This window comes from Molossus molossus, unplaced genomic scaffold, assembly GCF_014108415.1.
Source record: "Molossus molossus isolate mMolMol1 unplaced genomic scaffold, mMolMol1.p scaffold_m16_p_2, whole genome shotgun sequence".
Classification (NCBI taxonomy): Eukaryota; Metazoa; Chordata; class Mammalia; order Chiroptera; family Molossidae; genus Molossus; species Molossus molossus.
This window is the reverse complement of record NW_023425355.1, coordinates 54730931-54752990: the sequence shown is the minus strand read 5'-3', so window position 1 is coordinate 54752990 and position 22060 is coordinate 54730931. Positions and strand designations below refer to the sequence as shown.

Here is a 22060-nt window from a genome sequence, read left to right as displayed (position 1 = left end):
GGTTCTGGCTGGGTAGCTCAGTTGGTTTGATCCCCAGTCAGGTCACATACAAGAATCAGCCAATGAATAAATAAATAAGTGAAACAACAAATCTCTCTCTCTCTCTCCTTCTCTTTCTCATCAATAACATTGAAAAAGTAATTTATTTAAAAAATGTTCAGATTTTCTAAATTTACTATTTTTTTTGGTCTGTTTTATCTCTTTCTTTCTTTTTTGCTTTATTTTTGCGAGAGATGAATTAAAGTCCCTCACTGGGGTGGTGGATTTGTCTATTTCTCCTTGTAGTTCTGTTAATTTTTGCTTCATGTATTTCAAAGAGGTTGAGTACATTTCAGAACAGGATTATTATGTTTTCCTGGAAATTGAAATTTTTATCAATATATAGTAACCCTCTTTAAATTTAGTAATTATTTTTTCTTTTAAAATCTATTTTGTTTGATATTAATCTAGCTATAGCAGGTTAATTTTTATTGATCTTACTATTTACCCTGTATATTTTCCCCATCATTTTTACTTTCAAATTTTGTGTCCCTGTATATTAAGGATGTCTCTTAAAACTAGTTAGACTTCTTCAAATCCAGTCTGATAATCTTTACTTTTAACTGGGGCATTTAGTTCATGTATATTTTATATTATTGCTGATATATTTAAGTTTAAACCTGCTATCTTTCATCCTTGCTGCGTAGTTAAGTTGGTTTGAGCATCATCCTGATACACTAAGGTTGTGGGGTTCAAACCCCCATCAGGGCAATGCAAGGATTAACCAATGAATGCATAAATAGGCCCAGCAACAAATTGATGTTTCTCCATTTCTTTCTCCAAAATCAATCAATAAAATATTCTAAATCTACCATCTTCACATGGGGTTATAAACATGCCAACACACTCTTTGTCCTACCTTTTCAAAAACTTTTTCCTCCTTTCTTGCCTTTTTTGGATTGATTGATCCCCCCCCCCTTTCCCTCTTTCAATTATTGTCCCCTCTGGCAGCTTGGAAGGTAAATAATATATTTTTGTGTTTGTGGTGGTTATTTTAGAAATTTTAATTTGTATATTAACACAACTGAAATAAAAATCTATTTCCAATAACCAACATTTCAGAGGACAGGCCCACACAGGGAACAGCTTTTGCATTCATTCTGATTATATTACTTATATTATCCTTTTGCTTTTACGTGCCTCCTTCTTGATCCCATTATCTGTTTTCACTGAGATGATAAGATTGCTTGACCTTACAATTACCTAAAATCAACTTATCACTCCATGCATCAGGCTATCAACACTGAAACTACCAAATCCCTGGCCTTCACCACAGACCTCAGTCCCTGCCTAGTCAATTGGTAGTCGTGAGCCACTGAGATCACCAGGAAACAATACTCTCAGCTGCTGAGACAGTACCAGATAGCAAAGAACAGGCAAGCCAACAACAAGCAAAAGATTTGATAGCTTTACAATCTTATAAAGCAAAAAGCCAATTAGCTCTGAGGAATTCCTAAAGGAATTATCATACCATGTAAAAATAATTCTGCAGGCTCTGGGGGAAGGGCAGAAATCACTGTAATACACTAGCAAGGTAAATCACAATACAGCAGAATATTGTAGCTCAATGGCTCTGAAGAGGGGTCTATTTTGAATTCCAGGAGACATTTAACAATGTCTGGAGATATAGTTGTAACGACTAGTGTAGGGGATGCTACTGACATCCAATGGGTTGAAGTCAGGGATGTGGGAACCATCCTACAATGCACAAGATTGCCCATGCCCTCTGCAAAGAATCATCTTGCTCCAAATGTGAAGTATACATAAGCAGCAGGATAGTGCTTCTTTTATCACAGAAGCCATCTTGTAATAATGATTTCATTTTTTTTTTTTTTTTTAGGAAGGATGATGATACAATGAGGATTCACTGTATCATTCTGTTCACTTTTGAAATACTCCATAATAATGAAAAACAAGATCAAAGTGCAGTTATATCTCTGCACCTTCTTGAAATGGCAAAAGGTTTTATGAGCAGATGTCACTGAAACAGAATGGTATATGTTTTCTAGTGGGTGGCTTTAGAATTTCAATATCAGACAGAACATTAGACTAGATATAGTTGATAAAAAATAATCATAAGCATTGTAGCATTTTCCCAGAACTTATTCTGAATATAGCCTATCCCCTGAACAATTTTTCAATGCAAATGAACCTTGTCCACTTGGCAAAACTTGCCAAATTTAGAAGATATTAGTTTTAAAGTTCATATGTTAATATACTTGTGGTAGGATTTCTTCATTTTTCGGTCTGTGTTTTCTAAATTTTCTGCCTAAGATGTATTTTAAAAACCTTTTTATTTGAAAATTTGCACAAATAGCAGAGAACTCAGACTTCTAAAATGTTAATATTTTATATTTTCTTAATCATCCTTTTTTTTTCTGAAACATTTAGAGTAAGTTGCAACATAATGCCCCATTATCTCTAAATACTTCAGTGCTACAATCAAGAAATTAACACCCTTGTTGAGTAGCCCAGTTGGTTAGACCTTCCTCCTGATATACCAAGGTTTTAGATTCCACCTCAGGTCAGGGCACACACAAGAAGCAACCAATGAATGCATAAATAAGTGGAACAACAAATAGATGTTTCTCTCTCTCTCTCTTCCTCCTCTCCCTCCTGCTCTATCTGAAGATAAATGTAAAAAAATATCCTCGGATGAGGATTAAAAAAAATAATAAAATCAATAAATTTAAAAAGAAGTAAAAATTATATTAAAAATTAACATTGATAATATTATTTAATCTACAGATATTCAAATATAGTAAATTGTTCCAATAATGCTCTTTTTAGTGTAAGAAAAAGTTTGTTTTTTTTTTCTGGCTGGGGATTATTTGTCACATCTCTACTTTCCATTAATCTAGAAGAGTTCCTCAATCTGTCTTTGTCTTTAGTGACCTTGATGATTTTAAGTAGTGCAAGCTAGTGATTTTGTAGACTGTCCTTCAATATTGGTTTGTGTGGTGTTCCCTCACAGTTAAATTTAGATTATGTGATTTTTTTTATATGATGAGTACTACAAAATTGATTAGTGTTGCCCTGTCTGGTTTGGCTCAGCTATTAGAGTATGTGCCTGCAGTCCCAGGTTTGATTCCCAGTTAAGGGAATGAACCTTGGTTGCAGGTTCAGCCCCCTGCCCACGTTTCTCTCTATCCCTCCCTCCCACTCATCTGGGGGTGGGTGGGTGAAATCAATGGAAAATATCCTCTGGGCATGTGTATTAGGAAAAAAAATTAGTGTTTTTCTTAGTATCTCATCAGGAGGCACATGTTGCCTATTTGTATAATATCTGGGGATGCCTATTTTCATCCCCAGGTGAACTGGGTCCTCCCTGGTTTTCCACTATAAAGCTGCCATTTCACCCTTTGAAAGAATATGTGGGCAGGAGATACTTATTTTTTAATTTTAATTAAAAAATTGATTTGAGAGAGGGAGAGAATAAAAGAGAGAAACATTTGCTGCTTTATCTACTCATGCACTCAATGCATTCATTTGTTGATTTTCATATGTGCCCTGAATGGGGATCAAATGGGCAATCTTGGCTAACCAGGGGATTCTCTAACTAAGATATCCTTTCGGCTGGGGGTGTTTGGGAACTACTTTGATATGAAGTACTGTAAACAAGTTGTTTCTCATGGTATTTGTATCCCCTAGTTTTGCCTAAAGTTACAATGACACGGGACAGTAGCGTGTTGGTGGGACTGGGGGCTGCAAGAATTTCTCAGGGCCTATTTCTCTTTTCCTCGCTAGATTGTATTCCCTGTATTAGCATGTCTAACACAGTAAATGGGTATTTCTTCCCCGAGTAATTTATTTCAGCAATTAGCAAGATGTATTGTAATAGATCTGTTATATATTTGTCTTTCCCACAGGCTGAACTTGTTGAGCCTAGGCATAATGGTTCATTGTTTTTCTATTCCTAGAGTCTAGCACATATTAGGTGCTTTAAATATACATGTTTGAATTAGTAGCCTGGAGTAGATACCACGGAAGAAGATAAAAGCTACGAGTCGGCCTGGGGATGGCACTTTTTCTCTTGTAAAGGGAAGCAAGGGCTAGGGTGGCGGAAGGCACGGCCAGCAACGTCACTCTGGGAAGGGACCCACGCGTCTGGGCGACTTCGTCGGCCACACGGCCTCGGGCTTCCGCGGGGTGGAGAAGAGTGTAGGGCGGGAAATCGAAAAGCGAACTCGCAGTTCCCGGCATTCCTAGTGGGCGGTGCTTCACTTTGACCCCTCGCTCGCGTGCTACACATCCGGGCTTCTGCTAGTAGTGAGGGGAAGATGGCGGCCGCAACGGTGTTGGTTCCTGTAGAGTGGATAAAGAACTGGGAGAAATCAGGGAGAGGCGAATTGTGAGTGTCGGGGCTGGAGGCGGGCGCTCAGCCGGGCCGGGCCCTGGTGTCAGCCGGGTTCTCACTTGTTGGGGGAGATTGGGGGCGGAGGGAGAGGTGTGCCCCCTCCCCCATCCGGGCGGCGGGTGTGGATGTTTGGCTAGGAGTTTCGAACTGAGGTAGTAGAGGTGCTGGTAACCGCCGCCGACCTCCTTTCCTTCGTGGTCTCCCCGACATCTCCTCAGCCCGTTATAGCCCGCTTTCCTTTAGTCTGTTAGCAAACTCCGGTTTCGCCCCTGCGAGTCCCCGCGCTCCCACTTGGTCTCTTTTTGTTCCCTTCTTCGCTTGAGCTCACTTGGTTTCTTTCTCTTTACGGGGCCGCGCCGGGGAGGTTCGGACTTTCCATCTCCCTCTTGTCCCATTTCTTAACTCTGCACCCGTTCGACTCCGCAGTTTGGAGCTAGGCGCCTCCTCAGCCCGAAGTCTGAGGAGGGCGAACTGTCCCGGACTCCCTCACCTCCTCACCGCCCGCCGCCGCGAAGCTCGGGGCGTCGTGAAGACCCCGTTTTTTCACCTCACGTCCTCCCGCGGAGCGGTCTGTCAGACTGTCCCGGCCTCGCGCGACGCCGCTGGCCATGGGAGAAGTGTAGCAGGGATTGCCGCTTTCCCAGAAGACCTACCGGCATTTCTTTGCTCCGTCTTTTCACCTTAGAGCCATTTCGTGTTAGACTCAAGTTTCGTCATTAAATGTTTCCTAAACCCCATTTTGTCCTGGGACTGCAGCTAATTTTGGCAACTCTCCAGGCTTCTCCAGTATCAAGAATAAGCGTTTCCTTTAGTCATAAAACTTTTTTTTTTAGTCATACATAGCAGTAATTTGCCATACCCGCGGTTTCCTCGCCCAAAATTTCAGCGCTCCCTCTCAGGGGTGAAAATATTGGTTTCAGTAGCAGAACAAAACCCAGGTTGTAAAAAAAATTTATACTTTACTTCTTTGAATCGCTTTACTAGCTTAAAGCTCAATCTTTTTTGAGTTAACTAGTTAGCCATTTTTATCATCGTTGCCCCCCCCCCCCCCCCCCCGTGGTTAGTTTACGGTTGCTGGTACAGTTTACAGTTGGAACTTCGTTACTTAGAATGAAACTCAGGGAACACGTGCGCGTGTAATATTGCCTGCCTATATGACCCCCCAGACCTCCCAACCCTTGCACTCTCACTGCTTTACTTAGTCTTAACTGTGTGAGCTCTAGAATTGGATTGCCTGAGTAAGCTGCTGTCTTAGCCACTTAACTAGCTGAGTGACCTTGGATACATTCCTTAACCACTTTGACAGTTTCCCCTTGAGTAAATTGGGAATAAGTACTCAAAGGATTGTTGTGAAGACTAAATAATGCCTGTAAAGCACTTGGCTTATAATAAGTGCTCAAGTGATAACTATTAAAAGTAATATTCTTCCAATCTTTAGATATTTAAACTTACTGGATAGCTCTTGCACTTAAAGTCTGTACCACTTAGGTTAGCAATTAATTGGTCCCTCACTCTTTTATGTGTACTCTTGTAGTCTTAACGAATTGAGAGACCCTTGAGGAGTGGGGCCTGTCTCACATTTACTTTGGTTCAACTGTCCTGCCTCCCCACACTTTCTAGCATATGCTTAGAGTGCTTATTTAGCTTATTAACTGACAGAGAAGTCAATTTGACAAGTATTCATTTTTTAACTGTTTGGAACATTTTCCAAATCCTTGTATTGCTAGTTATTAAATAGCTATTAAGTCCCCTCTGTGCAAGGAAGGCAGGATGGGAAGTTACCAAATCTAGCATCTTCATTTACATTAGATTAGGATAAATCAGTTCACTGTTGTTTACTTTAAAAAAAATATGTATTTTTTTTATTGATTTTTAGAGAGTGAGGAAGAGAGAGAGACAGAGAGAGAAATGGACACATCCATATGAGAGCGAAACATGTATTGGCTGCCTCCTGCATGCCCCCTACAGGGGATTCAGGATTGAACCTGCAACCTGGGCATGTGCCCTGACCAGATGCCTTCCCATGCTAGGGACAACGCCCAACCAACTGAACCACACAGGCCAGGGCCACTGGTGTTTACTTTTAAAAGACAACTTAGTTATTTAGGAGCTGTCATTTTTGTAGATTGCTCAACTTTCTCCTTCCAGCCAACTTTTTTGGACAATTTTACTATGGTTACTCCCACCTTGGAATGAGTGGTTTTAGGGCTAGGTGAAATTCTGCTTGACTTCTGATTGGCAGCCTTTGGAGAAAAACAAAGTGATATAGTCAAAATGGAGTTTTGGACTCACTATATATATTTATTTATTTATTTTTTTTTATCCTCACCTGAGGACATTTTTCGATATTTTGTTCAGATAGAGTGGGAGGGAGAGAGAGGAAAAGAGAGAGAGAAACATAGACGTGAAAGGGACACATCGAGTGGCTGCCACCCGCACGACCTGACCAGGGCTGGGGACAAACTGCAGCCGAAGTACATGCCCTTAGCGGGAACCGAACCCGGGTCTCTGTAGACCGCAGGCCAACGCTCTAACCGCTGAGCCAAACCGGCCAGGGCTCACTATGTATATTTACATGATCCATGCTACCCATCATAGTTCTTGTGTTTGAAGAGTTGCTTCAAAACGTACTTACATGAAAATAGTTATTCCATGGCTTGTGGAATATAATTTGAATTAGAGTAGATACAAATCATTATAGTTAGTTTTATAATTTTAATCTGTTTAGTTTAAAGACTTTAAAGTTGCTAGCTGTATGACACAATGAAATATTTTAGATGTATCACCATTTAGTCTTTTATTTGAAACTTTGTTACATATAATCTAACCTTGGATTTTTCTTTTTGTATCTTACAAAAGATAGATGTTAGCCTTGGCTGGTTTGGCTCAGAGGTTGGAGTGTCGGCCTGTGGACCAGAGAGTCCCGGCTTCGGTTCATGCTAGGGGCACATACCAAAAAAATAAAATAAAATAAAACAAAAGATAGATGTTAGCATTTTCATTTTATTAGAACAAATAGTGTTGTAACTATATTACAAAACATCATTTCCTTTGTCTGAAAACAGCCTCTTAAAAATAAACCAGCTACTGGAAATGTTAAAAATGAAGGTAAGCTTTTTTGTGCTCATAGCACTCTCTCACAAACATGGTAAACATTTCTAAAATTCACTGGACTTTCTGTAAGAAGTATAGTAAGCGTCAGTTCCACAGTTGCAACACAGTACAAGAAGGGCAAGGATTCTCTGTATGCACAGAGAAAAGCGGTGTTATGACAGGAAGTAGAGTGGCTATGGTGGGCAGACTAAGCCTATATCCGGCAAAAAGGCTAAAACTACAAAGACTGTGCTGAGGCTTGAATGCATTGTGCCCAACTGCAGATCTAAGAGAATGCTGACTATTAAGAGATGCAAGCATTTTGAACTGGGAGTAGATAAAAAGAAAAAGGGCCAAGTGATCTAGTTCTAAGCCGTATATTTTGTTTTATTATGTGACAATAAAGTCTTGATATGTTCTTTTCAGAAAAACAAAACAAACAAAAAAAAAACAAAAAAAAGAACCTGGAAGGTAATGTGCCACCAAATTATTAGTGAATCATTTATTATAGATTTGTCTTTCAGAATATGACTAATATTATCCTGGCTGGTTTGCCTCAACAGTTGGAGCATTGGCCCGAGGACCAAAGGGTTGCAGGTTGGATTCCCAGTCAAGGGCACATACCTGGGTTGCAGGTTGGATTCCCAATCCAGTTGGGGTCAAGCGGGAGGCAACCAATTGATGTGTCTCTCTCACTTGGATGTCTCTCCCTCCCTTCTACTTTATCTAAAAATCAATGGAAAAATATCCTCACGTGAGGATTAACAAACAAAGTTGAACAGAATATGACCAATATTTAAAATTATATATCTTGGGTGGATTTTCCCCATTTAACAAGATAAATTAGCAGATTAACTTTAACTTAACTGAAAATTATCTTTTAAAAAATGTATGATGTATTTCATGAGATTTATTTCTTGTCTGTCACTTCTTACCAATATAAGTCTGTGTTCTGGGAGTTGTAGTCAATTTCAGCATCATAGTGTTAAAGCAACATATGAGATATATGGGGCATTTCATAACTTTCAGAGAGAGCAAGTCTTAATTTTACTTAATGAAAATCAACTGTTTATTAAGATGGGAAGTATTGGCTTTGAAGAGTAAGCTTTTAGGTAATTAAGGAGGAAAAAAAACCCTGTATTTTGCCTATCTGAATGGTTCATCACATACCTAGCTAATTTATTCTTTCAGACATACTGATTATGGTTTTTAAAATATGTTTTTATTGATATTTTAGAGAGAGAGGAAGGGAGAGATAGAAACATTGATGTGAGGGAGAAACATCGACTGGCTGCCTCCTGCATGCCCCCTACTGGGGATTGAACCTGCAACCTGGGCATGTGCCCTAACCAGGAATTGAACTGAGACCTCTCAGTCCGTGGTACAACACTCAGTCCACTGAGCCACACCGGCTGGGCAATACTGATTATGTTTTTAATGGTAAATTACAGCACTCGTTTTTTTTTTTTCTTGATTGATTTTAGAGAGAGAGGAAGGGAGAGGGAGAGAGAGATAGAAGCATCAGTGAAACAGAACATTGATTGACCACCTCCTGCATGCCTCCCACTGGGGAATTGGCCACAACCTGGGCATGTGCCCTGACTGGGAATCAAACTGGCGACCTCTTGGTGCATGGGTCGATGCTCAACCACTGTGCCACACTGGGCAAATTGCAGAAATCTTTTTTTTTTTTTTTTAATCCTTACCTGAGGACATTTTTCCATTTTTTGTTCAGACAGAGTGGGAGGGAGGGAGGGAGAGAGAGAGAGGAGAGAGAGAGAAACATTGACGTGAAAGGGGCACATCGAGTGATTGCCACCCGTACCACCCATCCAGGGCAGGGGACAAACTGCAACCGAGGTACGTGCCCTTAGCGGGAACCGAACCCGGGTTTCTCCGGACCGCAGGCCAACGCTCTAACCACTGAACAACCAGCCAGGGCCAAATTACTGAACTTTTTAAATGATTTTTACCAAGAAATATCAAAAGGACAAAGGAGGACTACCAAAACGTTAAGTGTCCTTTCTAGTAACACTTAGATCTACTCTCACAAGTTTTATATCTAAATACAAACTATCAAATATTGTGACATAATGCGAGATATGGAATTAATCCCTTTAATTTTGGAATTAGAGTTTTAGTTTCTTGATGATTTCATATTAACATAGGACTTGCCATGATTAAGGTAATAAAGTTGCATGTACTGGTAGCTCCAAGAGAGAATTCTGTTTTTAGTAGAAATTATTAACATAGTGAGTTCAGTATTTGTTTGTGTCACAAGCAAACTTAATGTAGGATTTATGTTCTTAGTTCTTAATCTGAAGATGTTAGCTTCATGTCAGCACTTAGTCTAATTTTGAAATACTTGTGTTTATTGAATATCATGTTTGTTTGAAGGACTTATTTTTTTTTCTTTTTTTTTTTTTATCCTCACCCGAGGACATTTTTTTTTTTTGTTCAGATAGAGAGGGAGGGAGAGAGAGGAAGAGAGAGAGAGAGAAACATCGACGTGAAGGGACACATCGAGTGGCTGCCACCCGCACGACCAACCAGGGCCGGGGAAAAACTGCAACCGAGGTACGTGCCCTTAGCGGGAACCGAACCCGGGTCTCGGGACCGCAGGCCGACGCTCTAACCGCTGAGCCAAACCGGCCAGGGCAGGACTTAATTATTTTTTAAAAATTACATATCAATTAGAATTTTAGGTCTTATTAATTATTGGTAGTTATAAAATTTTTTAATTTAATTGCCAAATGATTTAGTTGCCATTCTTTTTATTCTGCTACTAAATTATTTTACACATTCCAGAACTTAGATACATACACGTGGATTTTCATTAAATGATTTTAATTTTTTGGAGGGAAATAGGAAGAGTTTATGGCAAATAATCATTCTAAGAAATTTTAGTCTTCATATTTGAATCTATTTTTTATTATTTTTCTTTTTTAAAAGATGTTCTAATTTCAGCTGAAGGTTTATCTGAAACCCTTCATGTCTTCACTTTCATTTGGCATTTATTTTCTTATTTGGACTTGTATTCACAAGTTAAAAGTCTTGGTCTGTGTTCTTGGTAAAAGAAATGCATTCTTCAGAAATTGGTGTAGTAATATCAGATTTTCAAAGTTACAGCTTTCTTCGTTAGAAAAATTAATTTATCTCGTAATGCTTAAATATTAAGGTAGCGTGAAAGTTATTAATGTACTTGTGTGCAGGAACTTCTCTTGTCTTTTTTTTTTTTTAATTTCCTGTTCCCATTCCTCCTCAAATGCATGTTTTCATTTTCAGGAATGCATATTTCAAGATAAAATTACATTTTCCAGTATTCATTTTTTGTGGGTTATGTCTCTCTCCTAGCAATGATTATAGAGGTAGCACTTTGCCTAATCAAATTTATTTTTTGTTTTGTTTTTAAGAATCAAAGTACAGATTGACATTAGTTTTTCATATGTGAAAACAACTTCAGATGTTGATTATAATCAAGTAGTTCTGGCTTGTGCTGTATTTCCCTTTTTACTGCAAAGTGGGAACAACTAAGATGGAAAACTAAGTACTGATATTAAGAAGTATTCACAAAAATACTTAATTCCTTGATAGAATTTAAGACATTTTATTCAGTTTTTTTCCCACAGATCTTTGACAGAAAGTAGATTCTGTCTTTGTTTTCAGGGACCTGAGGCATCATCTCCACAATAGCACCAAACTGTTTTAAAAGTGGAAAAAATGGTAAACTCAATTATTTTGGAGGTTATTCAGGGACTGAAATAATCATTTGAATTTGGAATGAGGCAGAATATTTGATTATTTTTATTAAAAATTTTTTTTCTTTATTGATTTTAGAGAGAGAGGGAGAGAGAACATCGACTGGCTGCCTCCTGCATGTCCCCCCTGGGATTCAGGCCCACAACCTGGGCATGTACCCTGACCGGGAATTGAACTGGGGACTTCTTGGTGCATGGGTCAACGCTCAACCACTGAGCCTCACTGGCCGGGCTATTTAGTTATTTTTAAAGTCACATTAAAATGGGCAACTATCTGAGGTAGTTTGTTTCTCCCCTAATTATTTGGGGCACAGTACTAAAAGTGTGCCAACAGGTATAGTAATACATGTAGCATGCAGGAACAGAATTGTTTAAGGATATTTCATGATCTTGTTAGTGGATTATTTAGGGAGAAGAACATGTACAAATCTACTGACTGGTGGAAATTTCTTAGTGATTGTTTTTAGTTTCCTCCTACAAGGAAGGAAGAACTGTTTTATACTAGGGAAATAAAAGTATCTGTTATGCAAGTGAATTGCCCCTTAGTGATTCCTTATACAATTAGAGTAAATACTTGAGATGCCAATTAATAGCTTATGCTGACAGTATCATCTGTATCCTCATGAATATATTTGTGGCCTTGTGACTGATAAAATGGCATTATATTTTAATTATTGCTTGAAATTATGTAACAATGACTATATCTTTAGATTAGGTGGATTTTGGACATTTTCCCCTCCCCACTGGAAGGATTATCACATAAGACACATGCATCAAGCTTATTAAAACAAATAGAAAATTAAGCTACTGAAAATGTGAATAAGCACAAATATTCACCATATTCACCAGGATTAGTTGGCCTTTCTTTTTAGTAGTCTGTGCACAAATGGAAAGATGAGTTACTTGATTTCATTACATTCTTCTGTCAAAGACAGCTTTCCTGCTATTGTTACATTGTAAAGGGAATTGAAGCTATGGGGACAGTGAGAACTTCAAGGGGGAATTCTTTTAATACTTTATAGGATAGGACTCTCTCTATGGAGCACACTGTACCTTTCCCCACCGTCTTCTCTCCCCAGGGACCACCCCCAGCATGCCCAGACCTCTCTTTCTCCTTTTGTCTCTCAAAGCACATCTCTCTCCTCTCTCTCTCCTCTCTTCCCCTCCCCCCTCCCCTCATCTCCCTCACCCCCTTTCCTCATCTCCTCCACCCTAAGCTCCAAGGGCCCTTCTTTTGCTGTAACTTGTTTTCTGAGCTCATTTCTTCTACCTCTGTGACTTTCTAAGTAAACTTTCTCTTATAATTTGAGTCTTGGCTCTGAATTCTCTTACCTGACCTCAAGTACCGCAGTTGCTGAATCAAGGTCCTGGTCTGACTCCACCCATCTAATGCCTGCTGCTGTTTTCTGCCACTAACAGCTGTGTCTGCCCCGGCCCCCAGGGATGCTGGGGCCCTCATGGCTTCTCAGAACCTCCCTGGATGCTGCAGCCCTGTCCCAGCGATGCTTCGGCCCTCACGGCTTCTCAGAACCTCTTTAAATAAAAAAAAAAAATACTTTATAGGATATATTGAAGCAGTCTTGATACACTTATATATTTACTCTTGACAAAAGAGCTAGGTTGCAGACATTTTTAGGTTATATTCTCTGATACTAGTCTGAAGTAGATGATATTTCTGTGTTGCCTATTAGAAGGAAGATTTATTTTCTTTTCTTATTCCAGATAAGCTTGAGGTAGGTTTAACATATTTAGAGAAATTAGAAGCTTAACTACTGTTCTCAGTACATTGGAAGGTCCATCTAGTTCTCCAGGGAAGTAGTTGAAAGCACCTGGAGTCGAACTTAAATCAGTTTATTTTACCATTTCTTTTTTTTTTTTTAAGTCCATTTTACTTTATTTTAAAAAATATTGTTAATATTCTAGAGAGAGAGGAAGGGACAGGGAGAGAGAGAAACATTGATGTGAGAGCAAAGCATCTATTGGCTGCCTTCTGCATGACCCCTACTGGCAATTGAGCCCGATACCCAAGCATGTGCCCTGACCAGGAATTGAACCAGCAACCTTTTGGTGCACTGGAAGATGCGCAACCAACTGAATCACACTGGCCAGGGTTATTTTACCATTTCTAAGGTGTTCTTTGAAAAATTAAAAAAAAAAAAAGTTGGTTAAAAATGAAACTAAAGCCCTGACTGGTTTGGCTCAGTGGTAGGAGTGTCACCCCAAGGACCGAAGGGTTGTGGGTTCGATTCCAGTCAAAGGCATGTGCCTGAGTTGCAGGTTAGATCCCCAGCCCTGGTCAGGGTCGTGTAGGAGGCAACCAATCGATGTGTCTCTTACATCAATGCTTTTCTCTGTCTTCCTCCCTCCCAAACAAACAAAAATTAATGGAAAAATATCCTCAGGTGAGGATTAACAAAAAGATAAAAAAAAAAAAGAAACTAAATTAGATTTTCAGCTGTGCAGATTTAATTTAGTAATTGTTCTCCATTAGCAAGGCCTTTTAATTGTTTTGTTTTTTTTATCCTCACCCAAGGACATTTTTTTTTTTTTTTTTGCATTTATCTTCAGATAGAGCAGGAGGGAGAGAGGGGAGAAGAAAGAGAGAGAGAGAAACATCGACTGGCTGCCACCCACACAACTCCAACTGGGGCCATGGACAAACTGCAACTGAGGTACATCCCCTTAGCAGGAACCGAACCCAGGACGCTCCGGTCTGCGGGTCGGTGCTCTAACTGCTGATCAGAACCAGCCAGGGCTATTCATTGGTTTTGAAAATAATTTTGTGAGACCTACAAGTGAATCGTTGACCAGGAAAAGTTGACCATGACTTTTAAATAGACTTACACTGCTCATCCCAATGATGGAGTATTGAAATAATCGAAAGACAGAGAGGTGAGCTTCAAGGGCATGTAATCTGCAAAGTAGATAGTCTCTCTGTGGATAATTATAGTGTGGCATCATTTTACACCTTAGGTATGATATTTAAGCATATTCTACTAGTTTTAAAATTATTTATTTTATTAACTAGAAAGATGATTGCTAGACATAAAAGAGTAGGAAGCATCTACATTCATTGGTTCCTCCTTTTTTTTTTTTAAAGTCTTGTGCAATTTATAATAAGAATATTTCACCCTGGCCGGTTTGGCTCAGCGGTTAGAGCATCGGCCTGCGGTACAGAGAGACCCGGGTTCGGTTCCCGCTAAGGGCACGTACCTCGGTTGCAGTTTTTCCCCGGCCCTGGTTGGTTGTGCGGGTGGCAGCCACTCAATGTGTCCCTTCACGTCGATGTTTCTCTTCCTCTCTCTCCCTCCTGCTCTATCTGAACAAAAAATAGAAAAATGTCCTCGGGTGAGGATGAAAAAAAAAAAAGAATATTTCTTTTCCTAAATTATGAAACTAAAAAATGCAGAAAGTACATGAAACCTAAATGTAAAGCTTAGAGACTCTCTAAGATGCACATCCATGTAACTCACACCCAGGTCAAGACAACATAACCTCCCTTGCTGATTGTCCTCCTCTTTACTTCCCCAAGGTGGCCATTATCCTGAGGGTTTTCTCTTCCTTGTTTTTATTTATGGTTTTACTCCCCAATAACTTTAAGTTTGTTCTTGGATCTCATATAAATGGAATCATAGTGGGTGTATTCTATTGTATTTGGCTGCTTTTGCTCAACATTTTGTCTTTAGGATCCATTCATGTTTTTACAAGTATTTGTGGTTCATTTATTTTCATAGTTACAAGATGTTCCTTTGTATAACTATACCACAGTTTGTTGATCTCTTATGCTATTGAAAAACAAATTTGTTATTTTGAGTTTTTAGCTATTACCAACAATGCCACTAGAAACAGTCTTAATGTAATTATCTTGGTGTATACAAACATGTGTTTTTGTGGGATATATATTAAGTGTAGAATCGCTGGGTTCTAGATTGTGATTAACCTCAACTCTACTAGATACTGCCAAACTATTTCAAAATACACTCCTACCAGCATTATATGAGAATTCACCTTGCTTCACATCCTGGCTAACATTTAATATTGTGAGACTTGACTTTTTGTCAATATGATAATGTTGGTATTTTATTGGGCCTTATATTTTCATGGGCATTTTTTTACATTATTGGTCATTTGGATTGCTTATTTCTTGTGAAAAGGCCTCTGTATCTTTTCCTCATGTTTCTATTGGATTGTTTGCATTTCTTTCATTGATTTGTAGGAGTTCTTCACATAGTTTGTATTTGCATCTTTCATGGGTCACATTGTATGTGTGGCAAATCTCTTGTTATTCTTTGGCTTGCATTTTCACTTTTATAATGGTGACTTTTTTTCTTTATTGATTTTAGAGAGAGAGGAAGGGAGAGGGAGAGAGTGATAGAAACATCGATGAGAGATCGATTGCCTCCTCCTGCATGCCCCACACTGGGGATTGGGCCCACAACCTGGGCACGTGCCCTGGCCGGGAATTGAACTGGCGACCTCTTCATGGGTCACCAGTTCAATTCCCAGGTGCATGGGTCGACACTCCACCAATGAGCCACACTGGCTGGGCATAGTTGTCACTTTGGATGAACAAAAGTCATGCACTTTAATATAGTCAAGTTTATCAGTCTTTTGCTTTATGATTAGTAAGTTTTTTCTCTTTAAAATATGATTTTAGAGAGGGTGAGAGAGAGAAAGATATAAAGAGAAACATTAATGTGAGAGAGAAACATCAGTCAGTTGCTTCCCCCATGCACCCTGATCAGAGATTGAACCCACAACCTGGGTATGTTTCCTGACCAGGAATCAAACTAACCAGCTTTGGATGCATGGGATGATGCTCCTACCAAATGAGCCACACAGGCCAGGGCATGATTAGTACTTTTATGTTTATTGGTTGGTTGATTGATTTTAGAGAGAGAGAGGGAGGGAGAGAGAGAAAGAAACATTGATTGACTGCCTCCCACATGCCCCCCCCCACACACTGGGGATCAGGCCCACAACCTGGGCATATGCCCTGATCAGAAATCGAACCAGCAACCTCTTGGTTCAGGGGTCCATGCTCAACCACTGAGCCACACTGGCAGGACAGTACTTTTGTGTTTAAACAGTCTTTCCCCATTTCAAGGTTAATGTATTTATCCTCCTTTGATTTTTCTGGAAATGTATTATTTTGCTTCTCATTGTTAAGTCTTACCTAACCAGAGTTGATTTTTATGTATGTTGTGAAGTAGGGGTTACAGTATATTGTTGTGGTTGATGTATAATGAAGAAACTCCAGCCTGACACAGAAAAATAGTTGGCAAAAGGAGAATTTAATAGCCTTTTCAGATAATTGTGGATATGCTTTGATATATAAAAATTCATCAAATGGTAGTTTCTTTTTTAAAACTTATCTTTATTATTCAATGCATCACAAATGCACCCCCCGTTTCCCCCATTGACCCCCTTCCTCCCTGCTCTGACCCCCTCCTGCCTTCTCCACACTTGTCTGTGTCCATTGGTTATGGATATATGCATGTAAGTTCTTTGGTTTATCTCTTCCTGCCCTCCCTACCCACTTCCCTGTGAGTTCATCAGTCTAACAACCAATTTGTACTTCTTAATTCCTTCAACTTTTCCAACCTTCACCCCAGCTCCCTCCCAACTGGCAGCCAACAAAATGTTCTCTGTATCTATGAGTCTATTTCTGTTCTGCTTTCTCATTTTGTTTGTTGATTCAGTTGTTGATGGATATGTATTTATTGCCATTTTATTGTTCATATTTTTGTTCTTTTTCCTCTTCAAGAGACCCGTCAGCATTTCATATAATACTGGTTTGGTGGTGATGGAGTCCTTTAGCTTTTTTCTGTCTGGGAAACTCTTTATATGTCCATCAATTCTTAATACAGCTTTGCAGGATAGAGTAATCTTGATTGTAGGTTCTTGCTTTTCATGACTTTGAAAATCTCTTGCCACTCCTTTCTGGCCTATAAAGTTTCTTTTGAGAAGTCAGCTGATAGTCTTATGGGAGCTCCCTTATAGGTCACTAACAGCTTTCTCTTGCTGCTTTTAAGATTCCCTCTTTGTCTTTAACCTTTTGCATTTTGGTGATGATGTGCCTTGGTGTGGGCCACTTGGGGTTCATCTTGTTTGGGACTCTCTGTGCTTCCTGGAATTGTATGTCTGTTTTATTCACCAAGTTAGGGAAGATTTCTGTCATTATTTTTTATTTATTTATTCTTAATTTATTTATTTTTTATTAATTAATTTTTGTTACAAATGTTTCTCCTTTTCCCCCCACTGATTCTCCCGTCCCCCTCCCTCCCTTCCCTGTCCCAGTTTGTTGTCCATGTCCACTGTTCATGCATACATGCATATAAGTTCTGTGGTTTATTTCCCCCCCACCACTCCCTCTTCTGGGGATTATCAGTCTGTACCCCTCTTCCACGTCTCTGGGACTACCCCATTCCTCAGACTGTTATGTTCATTATATTCCACAAATAAGTGAGATCATATGATACTTGTCTTTCTCTGTTTGGTTTGTTTCAATTAGGATGATACTTTCCAGGTCCCTCCATGTAGTCTCAAAGGATAAGAGATCTTTCTTTCTTACACCTGCGTAGTACTCCATTGTGTATATATACCACAGCTTTTTTATCCATTCATCTACTGATGGACACTTGGGCTGTTCCCATACCTTAGCTATTGTAAATAGTGCTGCTATTAACATGGGGGTACATATATTCTTCCTGATTGGTGTTTCAGGATTCTTAGGGTATATTCCTAGAAGTTGGATCACTGGGTCAAATGGAAGTTCGATTTTTAATTTTTTGAGGTAACACCATATTGTTTTCCATAGTGGCTGCACCAGTCTGCATTCCCACCAGCAGTATACTAGAGTCCCCTTTTCTCCACACCCTCGCCAACACTTGTTGTTTGATGATTTGTTGATGGCGGCCATTCTGACAGGTGTGAGGTGATACCTCATTGTGGTTTTAATTTGCATCTCTCTGATGGCTAGTGATGTTGAGCATTTCTTCATATGTCTCTTGGACATTTGTATGTCCTGTTTGGAGAGGTGTCTATTCAGCTCCTCAGCCCATTTTTGAATTGGGTTCTTTGTCTTCCTTTTGTGGAGTTGTATGAGCACTCTATATATATTGAAAATTAACCCCTTATCTGATGTATCATTGGCAATGATGTTATCCCATACAGTGGGTAGCCTTTTCGTTTTGATGATTGTATCTTTCGCTGTGCAGAAGCTTTTGAGTTTGATGTAGTCCCATGTGTTCATTTACTCCTTTGTTTCTATTGCCTTAGGTGATGTATCAGTGAAAATTCTGCTGTATATGATGTCTGAAATGTTGTTGCCTACAGTTTCTTCTAGGATTTTTATGGATTCATGAGTCATAGTTAAGTCTTTTATCCATTTTGAGTTTATTCTTGTGAAGGGTGTAAGTTGATGGTCTAGTTTCATTTTTCTGCATGTAGCTGTCCAATTTTCCCAGCACCATTTATTAAAGAGGCTGTCCTTACTCCACGGTATGCTCTTGCCACCTTTGTCAAATATTAATTGAGCCTATTGCCTTGGGTCCATTTCTGGGTTCTCTGTTCTGTTCCACTGGTCTATATTGCCTGTTCTTGTGCCAGTACCTGGCTGTTTTGATTACGGTGGCTTTGTAGTATAACCTGAAATCTGGTAATGTGATCCCTCCATCTTTGTTCTTTCTTTCCAAGATTGCTGTGGCTATTCGAGGTCTTTTTTGGTTCCATATGAACTTTTGAAGTACTTATTCTAATTCTGTGAAGTATGCCATTGGTATTTTGATTGAGTTTGCATTGAATCTATAGATTGCTTTGGGTAATATGGACATTTTAATTATGTTAATTCTTCCAATCCATGAACAGGGTATGTGCTTCCACTTTTTTATATCTTCCTCTATTTATTTTTTCAATGACCTGTAGTTTTCTGTGAATAGGTCCTTTATTTCTTTGGTTAAGTTTACTCCTAGGTATCTTAATTATTTTGCCGCAATGGTAAATAGGATTGTTTCCTTAGTTTCTCTTTCTGTGAGTTCATCCTTGGTGTATAAGAATGCCATCGATTTCTTGATGTTAATTTTGTATCCTGCTACTTTGCCAAATTAATTTATTAAGTCTAGTAAATTTTTGATGGAGTCTTTGGGGTTTTCTATGTACAGTATCATGTCATCTGCAAATAATGACAGTTTCACTTCCTCCTTTCCAATTTGGATTCCTTTCATTTTTTCTACCAGTCCGATTGCTGTGGCTAAGACTTCCAGTACTATGTTAAATAAGAGTGGCAAAAGTGGGCATCCTTGTCTTGTTCCTGTTCTTAAGGGAAATGCTTTGAGTTTTTGCCCATTGAGTATGATGTTAGCTGTAGGTCTTTCATATGTGGCCTTTATTATGTCAAGATATGATTCCTCTATTCCCACATTGCTGAGCGTTTTTATCAGAAATGGATGCTGGATTTTGTCGAAAACTTTTTTGGCATCTACTGATATAATCATGTGGTTTTTATTCTTAATTTTATTTATGTGGTGTATCACGTTTATTTATTTGCGGATATTGTACCAGCCTTGCATCCCTGGGATGAATCCCACTTGGTCATGGTGCATAATGTTTTTCATGTATTGCTGGATCCGATTTGCTAGTATTTTGTTCAGGATTTTGGCATGTATGTTCATCAGGGATATTGGTCTGTAGTTTTCTTTCTTTGTAATGTCTTTTTCTGGTTTTGGAATTAGAATTATGCATGCCTCATAAAATGAGTTTGGAAGTCTTCCTTCTTCTTGAATTTTTTGAAATTAGTTGAGGAGAATGGGTTTTAGTTCTTTGAATATTCGGTAAAACTCCCCCGTGAAGACATCTGGGCCTGGGCTTTTTTTTTTTTTTGCTGGGAGAGTCTTGATTACCTCTTCAATTTCTTCTGTTGTAATTGGTCTGTTCAGATTTTTTTTTTCTCTTCCTGGTCCAGTTTTGGGAGACTATGTGTTTCTAGATATTTGTCCATTTTGTTTAGATTGTCGAATTTGTTGCCATATAATTGTTCATAGTAGTTGTTAACAATCTTTTGTATTTCTGTGGTGTCAGTTGTGACTTCTCCTCTTTCATTTCTGATTTTGTGTATTTGGGTTCTCTCTCTTTGTTTCTTGGTGAGTCTTGCTAAGGGTCCATCACTCTTGTTTATCTTTTTGAAAAACCAGCTCTTTGTTTCATTGATCCTTTGCATCGTTTTTTTTTTGGAGTCTATGTTGTTTATTTCTGCTCTAATCTTTACAATTTCCTTTCTTCTACTTGCTCTGTAGTTTTTTTTTGTTTGCTCTCTAGTTCTTTATGTTGTGAGGTTAGATAGTCTATTAGAGATTTTTCTTGTTTCTTGAGGTAGACCTGTAGTGCTATGAACTTCCCTCTCAGAACTGCTTTCGCTGCATCCCATAGATTTTGTGTTGTTGTGTGTTCATTTTCATTGGTTTCCAGGAAGTTTTTAATTTCTTTCTTGATCTCCTCGGTAACCCATTCATTGTTTAATAACATGCTATTTAGCTTTCATGTGTTCTAATGTCTTTGCATGTTATTGTTGCAATTGATTTCTAGTTTCATGCCATTGTCATCTGAGAAGATGCTTGATATGATTTCAATCTTCTTGAACTTGTAGAGACTTAGTTTGTGTCCTAACGTGTGGTCTGTCTTTGAGAATGTCCCATGTGCACTTGAGAAGAATGTGAATTCTGTAGTTTTGGGGTGTAGTTCTCTGTAGATAGCTATTAAATCCATTTGGTCTAGTGCTTCATTTAGAGTCTCTGTTTCCTTGCTAATTTTTTGTCTAGAGGATTTATCCAGTCATTTCAGTGGAGTGTTGAAGTCCCCTGCTATGATTGTAATGCTATCGATTTCTCCTTTGAAGTCCTCCAGAAGTTTTTAAATATATTTTGGTGCTCCTATTTTGGGTGCATATATGTTTATCAAGGTTATATCTTCCTGTTGGATAGATCCTTTCAATATTATATAGTGGCCTTCTTTGTCTCTAGTTATGGCCTTCATTTTGAAATCTATTTTATCAGATATGAATATTGCTACCCCAGTTTTTTTTTCCTTTTTGTTTGCTTAGATTTTTTTCCATCCCTTCACTTTCAACCTATATGAGTCTCTTGTTGTGAGGTGGGTCTCTTGTAAGCAACATATATATGGGTTGTGCTTTCTTATCCAATCAGGTACTCTGTGTCTTTTTATGGGAACATTCAATCCATTTACATTTAAGGTGATTATTGATATGTACTTATTTAGCCATTTTTGTTTAGTGTGTTTCTATTTTTCTTCCTATTTCTCCTGGTAATTACAGCAGTCTTTTTAACATTTCTTGCACTGCTTGTTTGGTGCTAATATATTCCCTTAGCCTTTTTTTGTCTGGAATGCAAGCTCTTTATTTGACCTTGTATTTTGAATGATAGCCTTGCTGGGTAGAGTAGTCTTGGATTCAGATCCTTGTTTTTCATGACCTTGATTACCTCATGCCATTCCCTTCTGGCCTGTTGTGTTTCTGTTGAGAAGTCAGCTGAGAGCCTTATGGGGGTTTCTTTGTAGGTAACCTGTTGCTTATCTCTTGCTGCTTTTAGGATTCTCTGTTTGTCTTTAATTTTTGTCACTTTAATTACTATGTGTCTTGGTGTCGGCCTGTTTGGGTTCTTCTTACTTGGGGCTCTCTGTGCTTCTTGAACTTCAATGCCTTCTTCCTTCACCAAGTTAGGAAAGTTTTCTGTCACTATTTCTTCAAATATATTCTCTAACCCTTGCTCATTTTCTTCTTCTTCATGGACTCCTACGATGT

The 22060-nt window shown here is 38.8% G+C and overlaps 1 protein-coding gene and 1 pseudogene across 13 annotated transcripts in view; both read left to right on the top strand.

Moving 5' to 3' along the window:
* Positions 1-4295: 4295 nt before the first annotated feature.
* THOC2 (THO complex 2) overlaps positions 4296-22060 on the top strand; it is a 143435-nt gene continuing 125670 nt past the window's right edge. For 12 of the 13 annotated variants that reach the window (XM_036270257.1, XM_036270261.1, XM_036270254.1 and 9 more), the window contains exon 1: positions 4305-4390. In XM_036270257.1, the coding sequence (XP_036126150.1) occupies positions 4320-4390 (71 nt within the window). In that variant the 5' untranslated portion in view covers positions 4305-4319. Of the gene's footprint in view, positions 4391-22060 lie in introns of all 13 variants that reach the window. The other variant, XM_036270266.1, reaches the window with a different exon arrangement.
* On the top strand, positions 7542-7860 carry LOC118635613 (annotated as a pseudogene).